At 42.5% G+C, this 21,666-nt stretch overlaps 1 protein-coding gene across 3 annotated transcripts in view; it reads right to left on the bottom strand.

The window, feature by feature from the left end:
* Nucleotides 1-21,666, bottom strand: part of ST3GAL3 (ST3 beta-galactoside alpha-2,3-sialyltransferase 3) — a 389,973-nt gene that overhangs the window by 234,923 nt on the left and 133,384 nt on the right. For all 3 annotated transcript variants that reach the window (XM_073357969.1, XM_073357970.1, XM_073357971.1), the window contains one exon: nucleotides 9,562-9,604. In XM_073357969.1, coding sequence (XP_073214070.1) covers nucleotides 9,562-9,604 — 43 coding nt within the window. The remainder of the gene's footprint in view (nucleotides 1-9,561; nucleotides 9,605-21,666) is intronic.

The following is a 21,666-nucleotide window of genomic DNA, read 5'->3' on the forward strand; positions in this document are numbered from 1 at the left end:
TGATTTGTCTTTGACAAATCCATGCCAACTATTTCTTATAACCCTATTATCTTCCAGGTGCTTGCAAACTGATTGTTTAATAATTTGCTCCAGAATTGTCCAGGTACTGAAGTTAGGCTGACTGGTCTATAATTCCCCAGATCCTGCTTGTTCCCCTTTTTAAAGATAGGTACTATGTTTGCTTTTCTCTAATCTGAGACCTCCTTTCTCCTCCAGAAGCTCTAAAAAATAATTGCTAATGGCTCCGAGATTGCTTCTGCTAGTTCCTTAAATACCCTGCAATGAATTTCATCAGGCCCTGCTGACTTAAATACATCTAAGTTATCTAAATATTCTTTAACCTGTTCTTTCCCTACTTCGGCTTGCATTCCTTCCCCCAATTGTCAATATTAATTGTGTTGAGTATCTGGTCATCATTAATATTTTAAGTGAAGACTGAAGGAAAATACGCATTAAGCACCTCAGATTTCTTGATGTCACCAATTATTAGCTCTCCTTCCTTGCTAAGTAGAGGACCTATACTTTCCTTCGTCTTTCTCCTAATGTATTTAAAGAACCTCTTCTCGTTGCCTTTTGTCCCTTGCCAGATGTAACTCATTTTCTGCCTTAGCTTTTCTGACTTTGTCCCTACATACTTGTGCTTTGTTCTTTTCCCATCAATATGACCATGTTTCCATTTTTTGTAGGATTTCTTTTTCACTTTCAGGTCATTAAAGAGCTCCTAGTGGTGCTATATTGACCTCTTACTATTCTTCTTATCTTTCCTTTGCATCCAGATAGGTTGCAGTACTGCCTTTAATATTGTTTCCTTGAGGAGCTGCCAGCTCTTCTGAACTCCTTTTTCTCTTAGATTTTCTTCCCATAGGATCTTGCCGACCAATTCTCTGAGTTAGTTAACATTTGATTTTTTTAAGTCCATTATCCTGATTCTGCTGCACTCACTCCTTCTTTCCGTTAGGATCCTGAAATCTATCATTTCGTGATCACTGTCACCCAAACTTCTTTTCACCTTCAGATTCACTACCAATCCCCTGCTGTTGGTCAGAATCACATCTAAAATGGCTGTGCCCCTGGTTATATCCCCCATTTTCTGGGGAAAAAAAGGTTGTCCCCGTACATTCCAATAACTTATTGGAGATTTTGTATTTTGCCGTATTCCCTTCCCAACAGATGTCTAGATAGTTAAAGTCCTCCATTACTACCAGGTCCTGTGTTTTGGCCATTTCTGTTATTTGTTCTAGAAATGCCTCATCCACCTCCTCTTCCTGATTTGGTGGTCTATGTAGACCCTCACCATGGCATCAGCCCTATTTTTAACCCTTTTATCTTTACCCAGAGACTCTCAACTGGTCTGCCTCCCACCTCCTTCTGGACCTCAGAACAAGTGTGTATATCCTCTCTGTGTGATGCAAACAAAGAGATGCATTATGCCGTAGAATAGTTTCCCAAGGGGAACGATGGAAGCTCCATTACCTTGGACAGTTAAAAATTGGCTTGTGGAAATAATGAGAAATACACAACAGAGAATATTCCTATCCTGGCAGACTGGAAAAAAATTGATATGTCTAATTTCTATGAGTCTATGGTGAAAAAGATAAAAATCAATGTAGAGATAGGGAGGGACAAATCTCTCAGCAACAAGTACCAGGGAAGTCTAGAATTCCACAAGTTTACCACCTAGTTTTTGATGGCAAAGCACCACGTAGAGACACACACACATACACTTTCAAATCTACCTCACACCCCAGAAACAAAGTGAAGAGAAAGGGGTTTGCTTCAGCTCTGTTATTAAAGTTCTGAAGGGAAGAAATTTAAACAAACAGCAGAAATCCAATCTGTCTGTATTCCTAGCACAGGCTCCCTCCATTTTTATGGCTCTCTCACAGTCTGGATCAAGTTTCATTTGAATTTGGAGGGTGAAAGTTCGTTTTTTTGGCTCTCCGTTTATTTTTGACAAAGACCTCAATTTCTTCACATTTTATTTCTTATGAGATCAGGTTTGTGATTACACTGAATACTCGAACATCTCTGTAACTTCTCCCACATCTTCACTATAAAATAAAATTGTGAGACAACTAAGCCAACTACTCAGTACCACAGAGTGTCAAGCCACTGAGCCCAGAAGATTTAAAGAACATCCCTCATTTTATTTAAATAAGCACCCAAAAGGCTAATGTAAGCCCAAACTATATACAAGTATATAGTCCAATTTTTCCACATCCAGTCCATTTGGCCCAGTAGCCTGTCTTTTGACCATGGCCTATCCTATGCCAGGTACTTCAGAATAAACAAATAGAAAGCGCAATTTCAACTCATCCAGCCCCAGCTTCTCACATTTAGAGGTACAGGGACGCCCTGTGCATGCAGTTGCATCCCTGACCATCTTGGCTAACAGTGATTGATGAACCTATCCTCCACGATTTACCTAATTCTTTTTTTAACCCAGTTATACTTTTGGCCTTCAGAACATCCCCTGGCAATGAGTTCCACAGGTTGACTGTAAATTGTATGAAAAAGTACTTACTTATGCTGGTTTTAAACCTGCCATCTATTAATTTAATCAGGTGACCCCTAGTCCTTGTTTTATGTGACGGAGTACATAACACTTCTCTATTCACTTTCTCCACCACATTCATGATTTTATAGACCTCTATCATATCCCCCCTTAATCATCGTTTTTCTAAATTGAACAGTTCGTCTTTTTAACCTCTCCTCATAGAAGCTGTTCCATACCCCTGATCGTTTTTGTTGCCTCTCTCTATAGCTTTTCCAATTATATGTTTTTTGAGATGGGGTGGGTGACCAGAACCGCATGCAGTATTCCAGGTGGGGGCGAACCATGGATTGATATAGTGGCGTCATCATATTTTCTGTCTTGTCATCTATCCTTTTCCTAATGGTTCCTAACACTCTTAGCTTTTTCCACTATCGCTGCATATTGAGTGGATGTTTTCAGAGAACTGTCCACAGTTATTCCATGATCTCCTTCTTGAGTGGTAACAGCTAATTTAGACCCCTCCTCATTTTGTATGTCTAAATGGAATTATGTTTTCCAATGTGCATTACTTTGCATTTATCAACATTGAAATGCATCTGCCATTTTGTTGACCCATCACCCAGTTTTGCCAGGTCCCTTTGTAACTCTTTGCAGTCTGCTTTGGACTTAACTTTCTTGAGTAACTTTTTAGAGACTGCAAATTTTGCCACCTCACAATTCACCCTCTTTCCAGATTATATATGAATATGATGAACAGCAGGTCCTAGTACAGATTCTTGGGAGACCCGCTATTTACCTCTCTCCATTGTGAAAACTGACCATTTATTCCTACCCTTTGTTTCTTATGTTTTAACTAATTACTGGTCCATGACAGGACCTTCCCTCTTATCCCATGACTGCATAGTTTGCTTTAGAGCCTTTGGTGAGGGACCTTGCCAAAGACTTTCTGAAAGTCCAAGTACACTATATCCACTGCATCACCTTTGTCCACACACTTGCTGATACCCTCAAAGAATTCCAATAGAATGGTGATTGCTCCATACGATTTCCCTTTACAAAAAACATGTTGACTCTTCCCCAACATACTGTATTCATCTAGCTGTCTGATGATTCTGTTCTTTACTATAGTTTTAACCAGTTTGCCTGGTACTGTAGTTAGGCTTCTACAATTGCCAGGATCACTTCTGAAACCTAATAAAAAATTGGCATTACGTTAGCTACACTCCAGTCATCTGGTACAACGCCTGATTTAAGCAACATGTTACATACAACCGTTAGTAATGCTGCAATTTCATATATGAGTTCCTTCACAACTCTTGGGTGAATACCATCTGGTCCCGATGATTTATTACTGTTTAGTTTATCAACTTGTTCCAAAACTGAAAATCTTGCAGATGACACAAAAATTAGGGGAGTAATAAATAATGAAGATCACAGGTCACCAACACAGAGCGATCTGGATTGCTTGGTAAGCTGGGACAAGCAAACAATATGAGTTTGAATATGGTTCCATGCAAATGTATACATCTAGGAACAAAGCACATAGGCCATACTTACACAATGGGGACTCTACCCTGGGAAGCTGGGACTCTGAAAAAGATCTGAGGGTCCTGGTGGACAATCAGCTGAACAGGAGCTCCCAATGTGATGCTGTGGCCAGAAGAGCTAATGCGATCCTGCCATGCATAAACAGGGGAATCTCGAGTAGGAGTAGAGAGTATTTTACCTCTGTATTTGGCACTGTTGCAATCACTGCTAGAATAGTGTGTCCAGTTCCAGTGTCCACAATTCAAGAAGGATGTTGATAAATTGGAGAGGGTTCAGAGAAGAGCCATGAGAATGATTAAAGGATTAGAAATATGCCTTATTGTGATAGACTCAAAGAGCTCAATCTATTTAGCTTAAAGAAAACGTTAAGGGGTGACTTGATTGCAGTCTGTAAGTGCCTTCATGGGGCACAAATATTTGATAACGGGCTCCTCAATCTAGCAGAGAAAGGTCTAACAACATGATCCAATGGCCGGAAGTTGAAGCTAGACAAATCAAAGTATTCTTAGAATCGGAAGGTTTCAGAGTAGCAGCCGTGTTAGTCTGTATTCGCAAAAAGAAAAGGAGTACTTGTGGCACCTTAGAGACTAACCAATTTATTTGAGCGTAAGCTTTCGTGAGCTACAGCTCACTTCATCAGATGCATCGGAAGGTCTTCTAGGAGTCCAATTTGTTTCATGCACTATGCATATTTTTTGGTTTGAGATTATAATGTCTGCAACTGCATATATGATAGGTACAAATGTAAATAAATAAAAGTAAACAACTCACTGAGTAATTTAACAGACCTCTTTCCCTGAGCATCCACGAAGGTATTCAGAACCCGTGTGTTGTTTGCAAATTTGTCCACCTTGCCACTCGCCCCCCTCTCTCCTGCCACTTGCAGGTCATTAACAAACCCAACCTTTAAAAAAAATGAAAAGCACTTCCACAGAATAATGAGTCTATGTAATATTTAGCCAATACAGGCCAGAAGAGAACCAGGAGTCTTTCCCTCTTACATATATATTGCAAAGCTTTCCTCCCAGCTGAGAGGAGGGTTCCGCAGGATGCGTGATTTTTCTTCACTAATGACGAAGTTTTTGGCCTGAAACAGTCTGTGCAAAGAGAACTATTTTCCAGATGTCCCTTTAAAAGACAAACAGCATAGTATTATAAAGATCTGCATTCCACTTCCAAGTCAGATTCCCCCTGCAAGGCCAGCCTTGCTAAATATTTCAGGGAGGTATGCATCAGAAACAAGATTTTAAAGGAAAACAGAATTCAAAGCAATTCCAGATATTCCTACAAAGGGGGAAAAACAAATCTGGTATCCGTGCAACTCCCATAAACACAGGAGAATTCCAAAAGCAAAAGAATTGTTATATAGCTGTAATTATAACAACTACACTATAAATCAATCTGAATAACCAGGACTGGGCATGTGCAGTGTAAAAGAGGCAGAGATAGCAACAAGGGTAAAATTAAACTGCCAAATGTGAAATACCACCCTATATTTATACCAGCTAAATAACTTCCTGTATATAATTTGGTTTAAACTGTGAACCAAGGCATTTACGCCTTACTGCAGGGCTACCTTCACAAGGGAGGTTAGCCCTTCACAAATACCTTAAATGTCACCAACTAATGACAAAAGACAGACATGGAACTACTGAAAGAGTAGGGGAATCAGGAGAAACTGAGTTCTGTTGCCCCAAGTGTTTCACCAGGTCACACAAGGTTTTCACATGCTGTCAATAGTTAAGGCAATATTATAAAATTACACACGAGTGGCAGAATACCAACCACATCTACAGCGCAGCCATGTAATAAAGCCATTTCTGTCAACAGGGTCTTCAGAATACCAACCACATCTACAGCGCAGCCATGTAATAAAGCCATTTCTGTCAACAGGGTCTTCAACACAGATCACATTATCTATCAGGCCTTGAGCCCAGGTGTCCACCAACACCAACTGCCCCCACCAGAGTACCCTATCTTCATTATTAAGTTCTGTAGAAAACTTATCAGACAGCCTAGCTTTTAAGCTTTACCTTTCACTGAGTTCATAGCATGTATTCAAAATACAAGGAGAGCACAATACCAAATCCACTAATGGTAACTACCGTAAACAACCACATGATCTTAACCATGCAGCACTTCCTGCCCCAGAACCATAATCTAATTTCACAGTATTTGTTTTCTTCATGTCAGGCCTCAGTCTGCAAGCTTTTCTGGAGTGTTTTACTAACTTACATGATGGGCACCAAACATGGACATTTATGATGCTATATAAATATTTTATTTAAGAAATCAGTAGAGAAAATATATTATTATTTTATAGGGTGACCAGATGTCCTGTTTTTAAAGGGACAGTCCCATTTTTGGGGACTTTTTCTTATATAGGCGCCTATTACCTCCCTCCCCCTGTCCCGTTTTTTCCACAGTTGCTATCTGGTAACCCTATTATTTTATCACCCAGAGACCCCAACCAAGATCAGGGTCTCATTGTGCTAGGCACAGCACAGAACAACAAACAGTCCCTGTTCCAAAGAGCTTACCATCTAAACAGACACGACAGACAAAGGGTGAATATTTTTGGAAAGTTAGATCAAAACACTTCAGTCATTTCTGAGAACAACATGAGGGGAAAATACATTATTTTGTCCATGTTTAAAAAAAAATCTTAGACGTTTAACTGAGGAGCCCTGCCGTCTCCATGCTTTGAAGTCCAGTAATTCCTCACTGAACGTTGTCATTCTGTTCCTGAAAAATGCGACTTTAAGTGAAACGACGTTAAGCGAATCCAATTTCCCCATCAGAATGAATGTAAATGGGGGGGTTAGATTCCAGGGAAATTCTTTTTTGCCGTACAGTCCAGTACAACAGTTGGAAGGTGCCCCCGCCTTACCCCACACGGGCACAGCCCACAGGCACTGGGGACAAGGAGGCAGGCAAGGAGGCTGAAGGTGCAGTAGGCTAGGAGAAGCACATTGCGCAACAGCAGCGGCAACTTCCCCTACTCTGCAAGCACCAGGGGCTGGGGGGCTCAACCCTCGGCCCACCCACTCCACCCCTCCCCCTTTACTCCACACACCGCGTCCTCGCTCCTCCCCCCTCCCTCCCCTGCCTCCTACCCGCGGCAATCAGCTGGCTTGCAGCATTCAGGAGGGTGCGGGGAGGAGCAAGGACTCGGCGTGCAGCCTACCCCCTCTCTCCCCTGCCTCCTGCCTGCGGCAATCAGCTGGTTTGCGGTGTTTGGGAGGCAGGGGAGGGAGGGGGAGCCTGTGAGCCAAGTCCTCGCTCCTCCCCACTCCCTCCTGAATGCCCCAAGTCAGCTGATTGCAGCGAGCAGGAGGCAGGGCGAGCAGGGGGAAGGCACTGATACGTGGGATCTGCCGGCAGGCGGGAGGTGCTGTCAGAGGGGGCATAGGGGAGCTGCCAGCTGTGGACAAAGCAGGCAGCCAAACGACGTTATAGTGAAGCACTGCACAGCTTTAAATGGAGCATGTTCTGTAATTGAGCAGGGACGTAAGAGTGAAACAACATTAAGCGAGAGGATGTTAAGTGGTGAGTTACTGTAGAAACTTGAAATTTGGCAGATGTACCTTTTACCATCCCCGAGAAAACTTACCCAAATTTGACCAAGTTATAAGCTTCATTTTCTGAGTACCCAATTTAAGACACCTGGGATCTGGTTTGCAGAAGTGCCAAACACTCACAGCTGTAACTGAAGTAAATGGCACCTCTGCTCTAAACATAGGAAGTGCTATAAAATGCTAAGTACTTTGAAATATCAGGCCCAAGGCTTCTCAAATTGGGCACCCATAACTAGTTAACAATTTTTCCCTTAATCTCTGTGCCTTAGTTTCCCATGTGTAGGATGGAGTTGGACCTCCAACCTTAACATTCTTTTAATGCAGTTTTTTGGGGAATGTATACATTAACTAATACACAATTATTTCTACTATCTCAGATACATGCATAGTATCTTTCACTACTTTGTTACTACGCTTTAAGCCAGAAAAAAGAGAGATGATGGTACTTTGCATACCAAATGTACAGTGAAAGAGAATGGCTTCTACACAGAGACCTTTTTATTCACTGTGCACCATACAATATTTGCAGTGGATGAGATAAAGGCTTTTATGGGGCTTCCCATTCACAATGGGGAGATCCTGGGTAGACTGCAGCATTTCAGCCAGCCCTGAGCTAAGACTTCAATGAAATGTTGCAATCAATCAATAAAACCAATCCTTACAAAACACCCAGGACAGCTGTTGTGTGGACCTGAGCCATTGCACAGGTAATGCAAATTTAAGGCATTCCAACCAGTAGATTGTTTCAATGCCTTTTCACCTAGCACAGATAGGAGGAGGAGGCCAACTAACACCCTCTTTTGAAATGATTAGACAGTCACTGACATCAGACTACAGAGTTGTTGTTCACCATTAGTCAGGAAATTTGGCCTAAATTTGACTGGTATACGGCTATTCCATCTGATGTCACAATCAGACCTACCAACCTTCGTAACTTTTGCCCCATCTACGGCATGGCAAATTGATCTACTACCAACAGCAGCCACTAAACACAACTCAGCTTCACAGATTTTAAGGCCAGAAGGCACCATTAGATCACCTAGTCAGACCTTCTGGATAAACCAGGCCAGAGAATTTCAACCCATTACTCCTGTACTGAGGCCAATAACTTGTGTTTAGCTAAAGCATCTTCCTAGAAGGCAGCCTGTTTTGATTTGAAGACTTCAAGAGATGGAGAATCCACCACTTCACTTGGTTGTTTATTCTAATGGTTAATCACCCTCATAGATAAAATTTGTGCCTTATTTCTAATTTCAATTTGTCTGGCTTTAACTTCCAGACACCAATTCTTGTTATGCCTTTCTCTGCTATGTTAAAGAGCCAGTTAGTACCTGGTATCTCCCTGTGAGGGTATTTATACACTTTACTGAAGTCACCTCTTGATTTTCTTTTTGATAAGCTAAACGGATTAAGTTCCTTAAGTTTCTTGCTTTTAGGCATTGTTTCCAGCCCCCAAATAATTTTTGTGGCCCTTCTTTGCACCATCTCCAATTTGTCAACAAGATTCTGGGGTCATATGTGAATGGCCCAGATGTGAAGGAATCAGTTTCCAACCTCTGAGTTACATTAGAGCTTACTATTTTCCATGGTTCCACAGGCTTAATTAACTTCTCCTCATTTTGAAGGCTCAGAATCTACGGCTCCTAGGGCAGAGAGACAGCCATAGTTTAAGGCTGATGTTACTATTCTCTTGATTAGCCACCAAGAATTGCAAGGGAGTGAACCAAAGCCTCTGCCAGCCTGGCTAGGCATGCAGCAGTGACACCCAGAGAGCAGGAACCTTCAGTCTGCTCCTAAACTCCAGCTCTCCCATCTGGCAGGGCACTGTCCTCTCAACCAATCCGCACACTACGCGAGTAACCCAGAATTTTTGTTGACTGCAATGGAAACCATAACATAAAAGGAAAAGGAAAGTTGCAGTCCCATTGTTCTACTCACAGTTTTGAGTCCAGCTTCAGAAGAAAGCCCAGTTTGTCATATTCTGAAAGACAAAAGCAGGAGACTTCATGAAACAACAGCAGCTAGTCACTTCTCCCATCACAAAACAGGACAGCAGCTCCTCACTGAATGGCACAACTATTTCTGATTGGCAACGACAGCTGAATGTACAGCATAGTCAACCTATACACATCATAGAGTAACATTAATTAAACATACTCCCTCAAAATAATACCACTGAATCTCCAGGTTCATTAATTCCAAAGTCATTAGAACGAGTTGAGATCTTTGCAGAAAGAGCCTGAAGAAGCAGCACCATGCAAGACAGTGAATAGGAAGGCATATAATGCTTTCCTGATTGGCGTGGGGCTAGTCTTGTTACTAACTCACCCATGTAAATGTCTTCCTCACTCCGGGAACCAGTAGAGCTTTCCAATTTCTCTTGACTGTCTAAGACCACCCCAAGCCTCCAGCCTTGTGATTAAACAAGTGTTCTCCTGACTAGGGTTGCTAAGAGGGGCATAGTTACACTCTGGGTACAGCTGATAATGCAGGAACTGCATCTGAGAGAAGTGGGGAGCTCTGGAACCCTGCAATGAGAATCTGGGGATGAGCGCGTCAGAATTTGTGCCTCTCAGGAACAACAGGGAACAGCTACAGAAACATTCCCATGGGAAAATCTGTTTCTATGATTCATGTGTAGAATTAAATGCAAACACTTATTTTAACAACTATAAATACCTTGTGATCTTGTAAATCAATTAAAAAGTTGTAGTAAAATAATGATTTCTCTGAGAATCCAGGTGATACATCCCAAGAGACTTGATTTTTCCTTATTAGTAGAACGTATTATTTGTATTGTGGGAGTGCCTAGGGACCCCCATACGTGCAGTCTCAGCCAGGCTTCACTGAACTAGGTGCTGTACAAATATACAACAAAAACATGATCCCTGCTCCAAAGAGTTTAACAATCAGGACATATTAAAGAAAAAGAATGAAAATGCTCCTCTTGCACATACCAGGGGAAAGAAGCAAAAAATAGCCCATGTTATTGTGAAGCTGAGTAACTCGAGGGTGGTGAGAAGAGGTGGCCTACAAGATAGCCTCACTGCTAAGAGTTAGTCTTCATTCAAAAATGATTTGGGAAGCCCTGGGGTAAACATTGCTTATGAGCTCACGGGTCATCCACACTCTCTACAGCCAGAAGGAGACAGCTTAACTACGTACCTGGGCGTTACCTAGGGAGGTGGTGGAATCTCCTTCCTGAGAAGTTTTTAAGGTCAGGCTTGACAAAGGCCTGGCTGGGATGATTTAATTGGGGATTGGTCCTGCTTTGAGCAGGGGGTGGGACTAGATGACCTCCTGAGGTCCCTTCCAACCCTGATATTCTAGGATTCTATGATTCTGGGATGAAGTCTTGGCCCCACCAAAGTCAGTGGAGGTTTTTCCATTGACTTCAATGTGACCAGGATTTCACCGTTGGTAAATGAGAAGAATTAAGATCCAAGCTCACAATGGGTTGCACACTTCACAGCACTTGTAGGCTGAGTTTACCGCATGGAGCAGAGGCTCCTTGCATTCCTCCATTCCCCCTCTACTTCAGGGACTCTTGCAATCTCCTTACCCCTTGCTGAGGCTCTGTGTCTCCCCCATACCACTGCAACCATTCCCCCCATGTTAGGATCTGTGCGCCCCCCATTCTCCCTTTTCCCTCCAAGTCCCAAATTTTCCCTGTACCCAGGTCCCCCATTCTTCCCCTGCCAGGAGTTTGGTGTCCCCCATTTCCCCAGGTCAGTCTCTGTATGTCCTCCACAAACACCCCCACAATATCAGGATCCCCCATTGTCCTCTCTATACCAGGTGCTGTGTGCTCCCCCCAACCCCTGCAATCATTATTATTTCTTTTCTTTCTATCTAGGAGATAAGTCATTCAGGGTGCCAACTATACACTACCAAACCAGGAAGAAGAGGTGGATGAGACTATTTTAAAACAACTAACAAAATCATACAAAGCAAAGGAATTAGTGGTGATGGGGGACTTATCTGTTGGGAAAATAATACAGTAGGGCACACGTTATCCAACAAGTTCTTGGAATTGGGGACCATTTTTTATTTCAGAAGATAGAGAATGCAAACAGGGGAGAGGCTGTCCTAGATTTGATTTTGACAAATAGTGAGGAACTGGTTGAGAATTTGAGTGAAAGTGAAATGATAGCGTTCATGACTCTAAGGAATGGTAGGAGGGAAAACAGCAGAATAAAGATAATGGATTTCAAGAAGGCAGATTTTAACAAACTCAGAAAATTGGTAGGTAAGATCGCATGGGAAGCAAATCTAAGGGGAAAAAGAGTTTGAGAGAGTTGGCAGTTTTTCAAAGAGACATTAAGGGCACAAGCGCAAACTATCCCACTGCATAGGAAAGACAGGAAGTGTGGCAAGAAACCACCGGATTTTAACCAGGTGATATTCAATTATCTGAAACTCAAAAACACAAAAAAAGAGTTCTACAAAAAGTGAAAACTAGGTCAAATTACAAAGAATGAATAAAAAAAACTACAGGAGCATGTAGGGACAAAACTGGAAAGGCCAAGGCACAAAACGAAATTAAACTAGCGAGAGACATAAAGGGTAACAAGAAAACATGCTACAAATACATTAGAAGCAAGAGGAAGACCAAGGACAGAATAGGCCCATTACTCAGTGTGGGAGGGAGAAAACAATAACAGAAAATGTGGAAATGGCAGGACTGCTAAATGCCTTTTTTGTTTCAGTTTTCACCAGTAAGGTTAGTAGTGATCAAATATCTAACATAGTGAATGCCAGTGACAATGAGGTAGTATCTGAGGCTAAATAGGGGAAAACCAGTTTAAAAGTACGTAAACAAGTTAGATGTCTTCAGGACAGCAGGGCCTGAGGAAATACATCCTAGAATACTCAAGGAACTGACTGAAGAGATCTCTGAGCCATTAGCGATTATCTTTGAAAACTCACAGAAGATGGGAGAGATTCCAGACGACTGGAAAAGGACAATTATAGTGTCCTTACTCCCCTTTTTATAGATTGGGCAACACAGGAAATTCTTCCACTCGACTCCACGCGGATAAGGCCTCAACTGGATTATTGTGTCCAGTTCTGGGCGCCACATTTCAAGAAAGATGTGGACCAGTTGGAGGAAGTCCAGAGAAGAGCAACAAAAGTGATTAAAAAGAAAAGGAGTACTTGTGGCACCTTAGAGACTAACCAATTTATTTGAGCATGAGCTTTAGCTGTAGCTCACGAAAGCTCATGCTCAAATAAATTGGTTAGTCTCTAAGGTGCCAAAAGTACTCCTTTTCTTTTTGCGAATACAGACTAACACGGCTGTTACTCTAAAAAGTGATTAAAGATCTAGAAAACACGACCTATGAGGGAAGATTGGAAAAAATGGGTTTGTGTAGTATGGAGAAGAGAAGACTGGGAGGGGACATGATGACAGTTTTCAAGTACATCAAAGATTGTTACAAGGAGGAGGGCGGTAAATTGTTCTCCTTAACCTCTGAGGACAGGACAACAAGCAATGGGCTTAAATTTCAGTAAGGGCGGTTTAGGTTGGACCTTAGGAAAAACTTCCTGTCACGGTGGTTAAGCACTGGAATAAATTGCTTAGGGAAGTTGTGGAATCTCCATCACTGGAGGCTTTTAGGAACAGGTTGGACAAACACCTCTCAGGGATGGTCTAGATAATACTTAGTCCTACCTTGAGTGCAAGGGACTGGATTAGATGACCGAACAACCTGATGTGTACCATTTACTTAGACTTCCAAACACCTTTGACAAAAGTCTACTACACAAGCTAAAATGTCATGAGGTGGGAAGCAAATTATTCTCATGTACAAAAAACTGTCTAGAAGACAGAGAGCAAAGACTAGAATTAAAAGGTCATTTTAATTGTTGCAAAAGGCTAACAGCAGGGGTCTTATGGTTCCATAACTAGGTTCTGTGATGTTTAATATCTACTATCGGGAAAGGAGGGAATGAGTAGAGAGATAGTAAAATATTACTTCTGAGGGAATTCTGCACCAAAAAATTAAAAAATTCTGCACATAATATTGCAAAAGTCTGCGTATTTTATTTGTCAAAATAACAATCACACCAGTTTCAATTATTTTTGGTCATTTATTGCAAAATAAAGCAAGTATGTCTGTAACAATACAGACAACAAAAAGAGATTCAGGAAATGTTTTTTGACAGTTAGATTCTTTACTAGGTATATTAATACAGCACTCTGAGTGATAATTCATTTAAATTACAATACAGAACTGTATTTCCCGCACCACTCAGAAGCAGTGCAAAGGCTTGGGAGAGTTGGGTAATGGAGGAGTTGAGGGAGGGGGAAGTAAATTGCTGGGAAGGAGCCTGGGTGGGAACTTGGAGGGTTGTTGGGTATGAGTGGGAAAAGTAAGGAACAGGGGTTTTTTTGTTTTTTTTTGGGGGGGGGGGCAGGGAGGGATTGATTCAGACCCTGGCTGACCCCTAGCCTCTCCCATTCAGTCAGGCACATCTACCCCATCCTCAGGTGTCCCTGAACCCCCGTCCACATGTGTCCCTCCACCCCCGCTCAGACACCCACTCCCCCATCCCCATTTGTCTCTGTGCCCCCACCCAGCCACTCCCACAAACCTATGTAGCCCTGCACACCCTCACCCATCACCATGTGGCCCTGCACCTCCACTCCCATTCAGCCCCTGCCCCAGCCTGTCCTCCCCAATTAGCCCAAATGGCTGCCCCGACCCTGCACCTCATGCTGTCTGTCTCCCCATAGCCTCTGTCTCCTGGCCTGGCCTGACAGGTGCTGCAAAGAAGGCAGGCTCTTTCTAGTCCCTCACTGGCCGGGAGCTGCTGCTTTGTTCTATTGCCACAGCACCTTCTGGTGCGCAAAAGGCAGAACTGCAGCAACATTTAGGCAAAGCTTTTTTTTCTGTGCAAAAAAATAAAAATACGTGCATCTAATTAATTATGTATGCACAGTAGCACAAAATTCCCCCAGGCGTAAAATATGCAGACAGCACACAGTCTTTTAGGTTACTCAAGACCAGAGAGGATTGTGAGGGACTTCAGAGACAGATAAACAAGCTAGATGAATGGGTAACATGACCGCAAATGAAATTTAATTCAATAAATGCAAAGTAACACACATCAGCAGGGAAAACAATTAAACTACTCAGACACCTTACAGAGTTCTAAATTAATTGAATCAACCCAAGAAAGGGACCAGTGAGTGACTGCAGACAGCTCAATGAAAACCTCTGTTCAAACATGGAGCTGGGGTCAAAAAAACAAACACAATGTTAGGAAAAATCGGGAATATGATAGTGACCAGTGAGAGTATTCTAATGCCTTTTTATAAATCAGTGGTGCAGCCGCACCTGGATACTGTGTGCAGAACTGGTCACCCCATCTCAAAAAGATTCAAGTAAAAGGAGTTGAGAGAAAAACAAGGAGAATGATCCAGGGCACAGGAAAGGCTCATATGAAGAAAGATTGAAGAGAGTGTGATTGCTTACCCTGAGAGAGAAGACAAATAAGATGGGACATGATCAAATCAAGACGGGCTGCCTTTCTGGAAGATGTGCTTTAGTCAAACACAAGTTATTGGGCTCAATACAGAGATAAGTGGGTGAAAATTAATGGCCTGTGATACACAAGAGGTCAGACAAGATGATCTTACTGTCCCTTCCTTTGGTCTTAAACTATGAATCTATGAATAATAAAAGTGTATAAAGTAATCAATGATCCAGAGAAGATAGATCAGAAACTTCTGTCCTCCCAGGGCCATAATACAAGAACAATGAAATAGTCAATCAAATTAAAAGGTGGCAAATTCAAAACTGAAAAAAGGAAATTCTTTTTCATACAATATGTAATTAAATTGTGGAACTCATTGCCACACAGAAGCCAAGAATTTAAGACTCAAAAGGAATTGTATGGATAACAAAAATATCCAGAGTTGTTACAATTAAGGATAAAGATTGGCAGGGATATTAAACCTCGTGTTTCAGGTCTTAAGCCAATCTCTAATTACTGGAGATCAGGTTGAGGCCTACTGTGGGGGGCAGCTTATTTCACAACCTCCTACAGAGGAAGATGTAAACACCCTGCAGAAGCATCTGGAACTGGCCATTGTCAGAGACAGGATACTAGACTAGATGGGCCTCTGGGAATTCCTCTGTTTCTACCAATGGCTATTTATAGACCTAACCTTTACTAACAGTGAGGAAGGATGGTCCAACAGTTGGGGCACCAGCCTAGGGCTGAGTCTCCTGAGTTGAAGTCCCCGCTTTGCCATAGATTCCCTGCGTGACCTTGGGCAAGTCACTTTGCTTTGCTTTGCCTCAGTTCCCTATCTGAAAAACAAGGACAACACCACTGCCTTAATTCCCAGGGGTGGTGTGAGGCTAAAATACATTAAAAGATTATGAGGCACTCAGAGATAAGCACCTGTGATAGCTCTTTGATGTCAGAAACTTGGTGCTGTCTGTTCTGCTACAGAAGTTCATTTTATAGGCCTTTCTGAGGTACAAACTTCATTCAAACACAGTCAGAGTCAACCCTTACTGTTCAGCGCAAGACTCCAGTACCACAAGACTTCTTTGTTCAGGCTCCACTGAACAAACAAGAACACAATGATTCTCTATGTCTACACAGTACATAGATATTCATCCACTTTTAATTTTAAGGTGATTTTTATTTTACTTTGCTTCGTTTTTAACCTGCCTTTATGATACTGTGCAATTGTACAAGCAAGCCCTTTGCTGCGTGGATGCAGAGGCTTTATAATTAACATACATACTACTGGAATCAACCACAACGGGGGCACTAAAGCAGTATGTGACAGCAGGTTTGGAAATCTGAGCGCCTAGGCAGTCTTAGGGCTTGTCGACGCTGTGCTGCAGTGTGGGGTGTGAACTGCACAGCACACCAGAGTGACACACTCTGACTGGCCTGCGTGGAGACACGCACCAGGCACCTTTTAGTTTGCATCAGCCGTGTCTATACACGGAAGCTGGAGTGCAACACACTGCTGTGCTGTGCAACTCGCACCCCCACAGCCCACACTGCAGTGCAGTGTAGACATTGCCCAAGTCCATGCAGTATTCTTATTTTAAATTATGCTTAGCATATTTTTAATACAAAATCAAGTCTCCAGTCACTGCACATTATATACTCCGGTGGTAAAACAGGAGAGCCATTCTCAAAGTACTATAGAGCGTACTTTGTAGCCTTAACAGTCCCGAAGCTCTATCTAGAATCTTATCCTACACCTACCACTACAGTGTCTTTGTGCATTTTTAAGATGAAAAGATGAACCAGGTCCTTCTCTTTAGACAGCCCTCACCATCATCTTTTTGTGTGGAAAACACATCCTGATCCTAACTCAGTATTGCCCTCGGAGAGCGATGCCCCTCAGATTTCTCTATTTGCATAGGTTTCAGAGTAGCAGCCGTGTTGGTCTGTATTCGCAAAAAGAAAAGGAGGACTTGTGGCACCTTAGAGACTAACCAATTTATTTGAGCATAAGCTTTCGTGAGCTACAGCTCACTTCATCGGATGCATAAAATGGAAAATGCAGTGAGGATGTTTTATACACACAGACCATGAAAAAATGGGAGTTTATCACTTCAAAAGGTTCTCTCTCCCCCCACCCCACTCTCCTGCTGGTAATAGCTTATTTGCATAGTCTATAGTCTCTCATGCTACTCTGGTGTAGACAACAGGATTTCCCACTAATTCCAAGGCACTGTGGCTGTATTTCATACATTACTCCTGTTGTAATGGATGATAACATGCCAAAAAAGAAGATATTAAAATAAACAAACAAATAAAAAGATTCTTACTGTGGGTTCACTGGCAGAACAGTATGAGAGAGAATCTGGAAAAGGGTTTCCCCTCTCAGCCACAGGGGAAATATACTAAAGAAGCAGTATGCTGAGAGGTAGATGTAACTGAACAGATCTGGTGACTGCATTCTCACTCATGCTAGGAAATTATAGTCCACAGCTGACCAAGGACGGCAGAGTAGTGTGGGGAAGCCCAGAATTGAATGAACATGGGAAATAAATTTCCTCCAACCCCAGAAGAACATGAGATCGCCTCAGGTCAGAAATAAAACACGTTTATATACTGTAGGGAAGACCAGAGTTGAATCAGAACCTAATAGCTGTCAACAATTTAATAATAAAAGTATAATAGGGACTATACAAACAGAAGTACAGCCAAGCATAGCAATCTCTATAAATGATGCAAATCCTGTGCCAAGTTAAATGCTGGCACAAATATGGACCTTTCTCCCAAGCATCGTACAGTAATCCAGCTGCTGGTCTGTGAGTGGGAAGCGCTTAGTCTAATGTCTGTAAACTGTGAACAGACCACCCAAACAGACGGTCCCAGGACATGAAGGATTAAACTAAATACAAGTTTTCAAATTTGTGTTTTACAGCAGTGTTAGGATATAGATATTCAGGCCTGTCTGTAAAGGCCTATACTCTAAGAATTTAGGTGTATTCTTATCGCTTGGCTAGTTCTAGAGGTATAAAAGAAAGAAATCACTGTCTGCAGGTGTAAGGGCCTTCTCTTACTGTGACAGTTTGTGGCCCTGTGCTTAGGCTCAGGCCTTTGGCTAAGCAGCAGAGGCAGCCATAAACTGGGAAGCGAACAGTCACATCCTCACATTCCAAACTAGTCACATTGAAATAAGGTGCTATTGGGCTGTTAGGCACTATCAGGACAGGATTGTAATCCTATCACCTCCAGAGAAAGGGAAGTGCCTAGAAAATGTAAAAGGAAACTTAGTTTGATAGCATCCTGTCTGGCAAGAACTCACTTATCAATAGCTGGGATGTGAAATCCTCACTTCTGTGTTGTCTTGTCATTGTAGTTCCCACTTTGCTATTGTTTATCTGTATAATCTCTGTCTGGTTCTGTGATTGTTCCTGTCTGCTGTATAATTAATTTTGCTGGGTGTAAACTAATTAAGGTGGTGGGATATAATTGGTTACATAATCATGTTACAATATGTTAGGATTGGTTAGTTAAATTTCAGGAAAATGATTGGTTAAGGTATAGCTAAGCAGAACTCAAGTTTTACTATATAATCTGTAGTCAATGAGGAAGTGACTGGGTGGGGGTGGGCATGTGGGTGTGTGAGATGGGAACAGGGAATGGGGGTAAGAAAATTGGAATCATGTTTTGCTAAAGGGGGAAATGGGAACAGGGAATGGGAGTAAGGAAGTTGGAATCATGTTTGGCTAAGGGTAGGAATGGGAACAGGGACACAGGCATAAGGCTCTGTGGTGTCAGAGCTGGGAAGGAGGATACTAAGGAAGGAAACTAGAATCATGCTTGCTGGAAGTTCACCCCAATAAACATAGAATTGTTTGCACCTTTGGACTTTGGGTATTGTTGCTCTCTGTTCATGCGAGAAGGACCAGGGAAGTAAGTGGGTGAAGGAATAAGCCCCCTAACAAGCGATAGCAACACAGATATATAGAAACACAGTGGGCCAAATTCTTTACTGGTGTGGACTCAACTGAAGTCAATATATCAGGGATGAATTTGGCTCACAGTATTTTTGGCCTCCAACTATGAGTCTGATTTTGAAACATTTAGCCAGAAATAATCATGCCAGAAGGCACAAGTGCTACCCCTTCAACATCTACTTGATAACTGTGAATAGAATGATTTGTGCCACAAAAATAGAGAAAGAATTGCTTCTCGTTTACAAATCAGGGCCTACATATGGAATTACAGTTTTAAACTTGTTATACAGTATGGTGGGAAGGCAAGTCCAATTCTTTTGTTATTTTAAATTTTACTGATTGTCAGAGGAATTAAGTTGGACAACTCAGGAGATTAAAGTCCTCTTGCAGTAACAGTTCTCCCCAACTATGTGTCAACCCTGCCCTGGTGCAGTTCAATCTCCATCAAGATTGAGAAGACTGTTTAGAGGGAGTGGTAGGAAGGACTGCAAGGGGATAGGCTAAGGGTCACTATACATGTGAATCAGCGAGGAAGAGGAGTAAGTGGGTTAAAGGTAACTAAAATAGGAAGGGGGAAACAAAGGGTTAAATAACTTCAATATTTAACATAGGTCCGGATTAAAGAAAGGTAATATTGAAAGTGTTGGGGGAAGCTCAAGAGGGACTCGAGTTGATTCCTTTTCCTACTGCTTAGATTGCAATCTCTTTGGTGCAGGAACCTGTTTAAAGCTATAAAAGCACGTAGCATGATTTGGAGGGTTATATAAATAAATTAAACACAAAAAGTGTTTTTTTTTAAAAAAAAACATTAAGATTGCAAAACCAAGCACTCAAAAGTTAGGAAAAGCCAGAATTAAGGTGGTCTGATCTACTTATCCCAGGCCCAGCCTTCTGGCCCAGTTCCAGTCCTCCACCCCCAGCTCCTACTTCATCTGCCCCACACTGCTCCTCTTCCCAGTCTGTTCCCTCTGCATTCAAGTCAGGCAGCTTCCTCTGGCTCACTGCCTGAGCCCCAGCAGGTGGACCACTGAGAGCAGAAGACAGTCTCCTTGTTCAGCGTTCCTGCACCTGGCGGCACAGCAGTCAGGAGCAGCAATGGCAAAGGAAGTCCTGCTCAGCCCCTGCAACCCTAGTCTGGAGCATGCCCAGTACATGTAGAAACCTGGGGAATTTAGCTGTCAAGTTCTAACAAGTCTCTACTGGTCATGCGTGAACTGAGATTTTTCAGGTTTCAGAGGAGCAGCCGTGTTAGTCTGTATCCGCAAAAAGAAAAGGAGGACTTGTGGCACCTTAGAGACTAACCAATTTATTTGAAAGTGAGCTGTAGCTCACGAAAGCGCATGCTCAAATAAATGTGTTAGTCTCTAAGGTGTCACAAGTCCTCCTGTTCTTTTTTTGAGATTTTTCAAAGACTTACAAAACTTGGCCAAATTTTGGCATCTGTTTCTAACTGGCACAGCAAAAGGCCCATCCCTGATACCACGGTGACGATCCCCCTTTGGAGTCAGAACATGAAATTCTGTAAAGTACAGGAGGTACTAGAGCTTCCCTCAAAGAAACAGGTATAAGTTTATTTTTAAAAACATGGACAAAACCATGCATTTTTCCCACATCTTGTTCTCAGGAATGGCTGAACCTTTTTTCTGAAACTTTCCCAAAATTTCAGCCCTAGGCGCCGAGCTAGCACAGGAAATTTCAATCCCTACAATTCAAATTTGGTACCGTCACAAGCAACTGAAAACAGGGTCTAATAATGAGACGTGCTGGGCAACCTTAAGTGTAGAAAGCCATTACCAGCTCAGCCTATAATAATCCCCGTTTAGTGTCTATTAAAATTGCCAATAATCGTGCCAGCGAATGTGAATAAGTATCCAATACCCTGAGACCAATACTTCATTTTCCACGGGTTACATCTGGCGGCAATGATTTTTGATCCCTACCAACACAGCTGCAACTCAAACATGTGAACTCAAGGGGAAAGACTCCATACCCTATCACCAACCCCCTGAGAATACCAGTGACACCAGAAATCATGCGACTCCTATTTATTGTTCCAAATTTGGCAGCAAAAGCAAGTAATATCCCTTAATGTGCTTTTCACTGTAATCCCTGATATGGTGGCCCCTAAAACATCTGGCCCGGCTTTATATGCTGTAGAAAGCAAAATACTGGAGACGTCCTCATCATTAGACAAAGTGATGACGTAATTCATCCCCCAACCAGAAAGAAGAGCAAGTGAGCAATGATTTGAGAAGCAGTCGTCAATCCCACTCCATGGATGATCCATCAAGAGAGGTGTCTCTAGTTAGCAGTTATGACTAAGGCTACGTTTATGTTACGGGCAAAATCCGTGACTTCTAGACACCTCCATGACATTCCCTGCTTCAGTCTCAGGGGCTGCAGGACTCGGGAACTTGCAGCTCGTGGAACCCTGGCAGGGACCCAGCGACAGGTGGCCTCCTGCAAGGTTCCAGCAACGGGGGACAGCCTCATGCCAGGGGAGGGGGGACGCCTCGGGTGAGTGGCTGGGGGTGTCCCATTTTCTCTTTGGAAAATATGGTCACCCTGCAGCTCCCAGCCGCCGTGGGCA

The sequence above is a fragment of the Lepidochelys kempii genome, chromosome 8 (assembly GCF_965140265.1).
Source record: "Lepidochelys kempii isolate rLepKem1 chromosome 8, rLepKem1.hap2, whole genome shotgun sequence".
Taxonomy (NCBI): Eukaryota; Metazoa; Chordata; order Testudines; family Cheloniidae; genus Lepidochelys; species Lepidochelys kempii.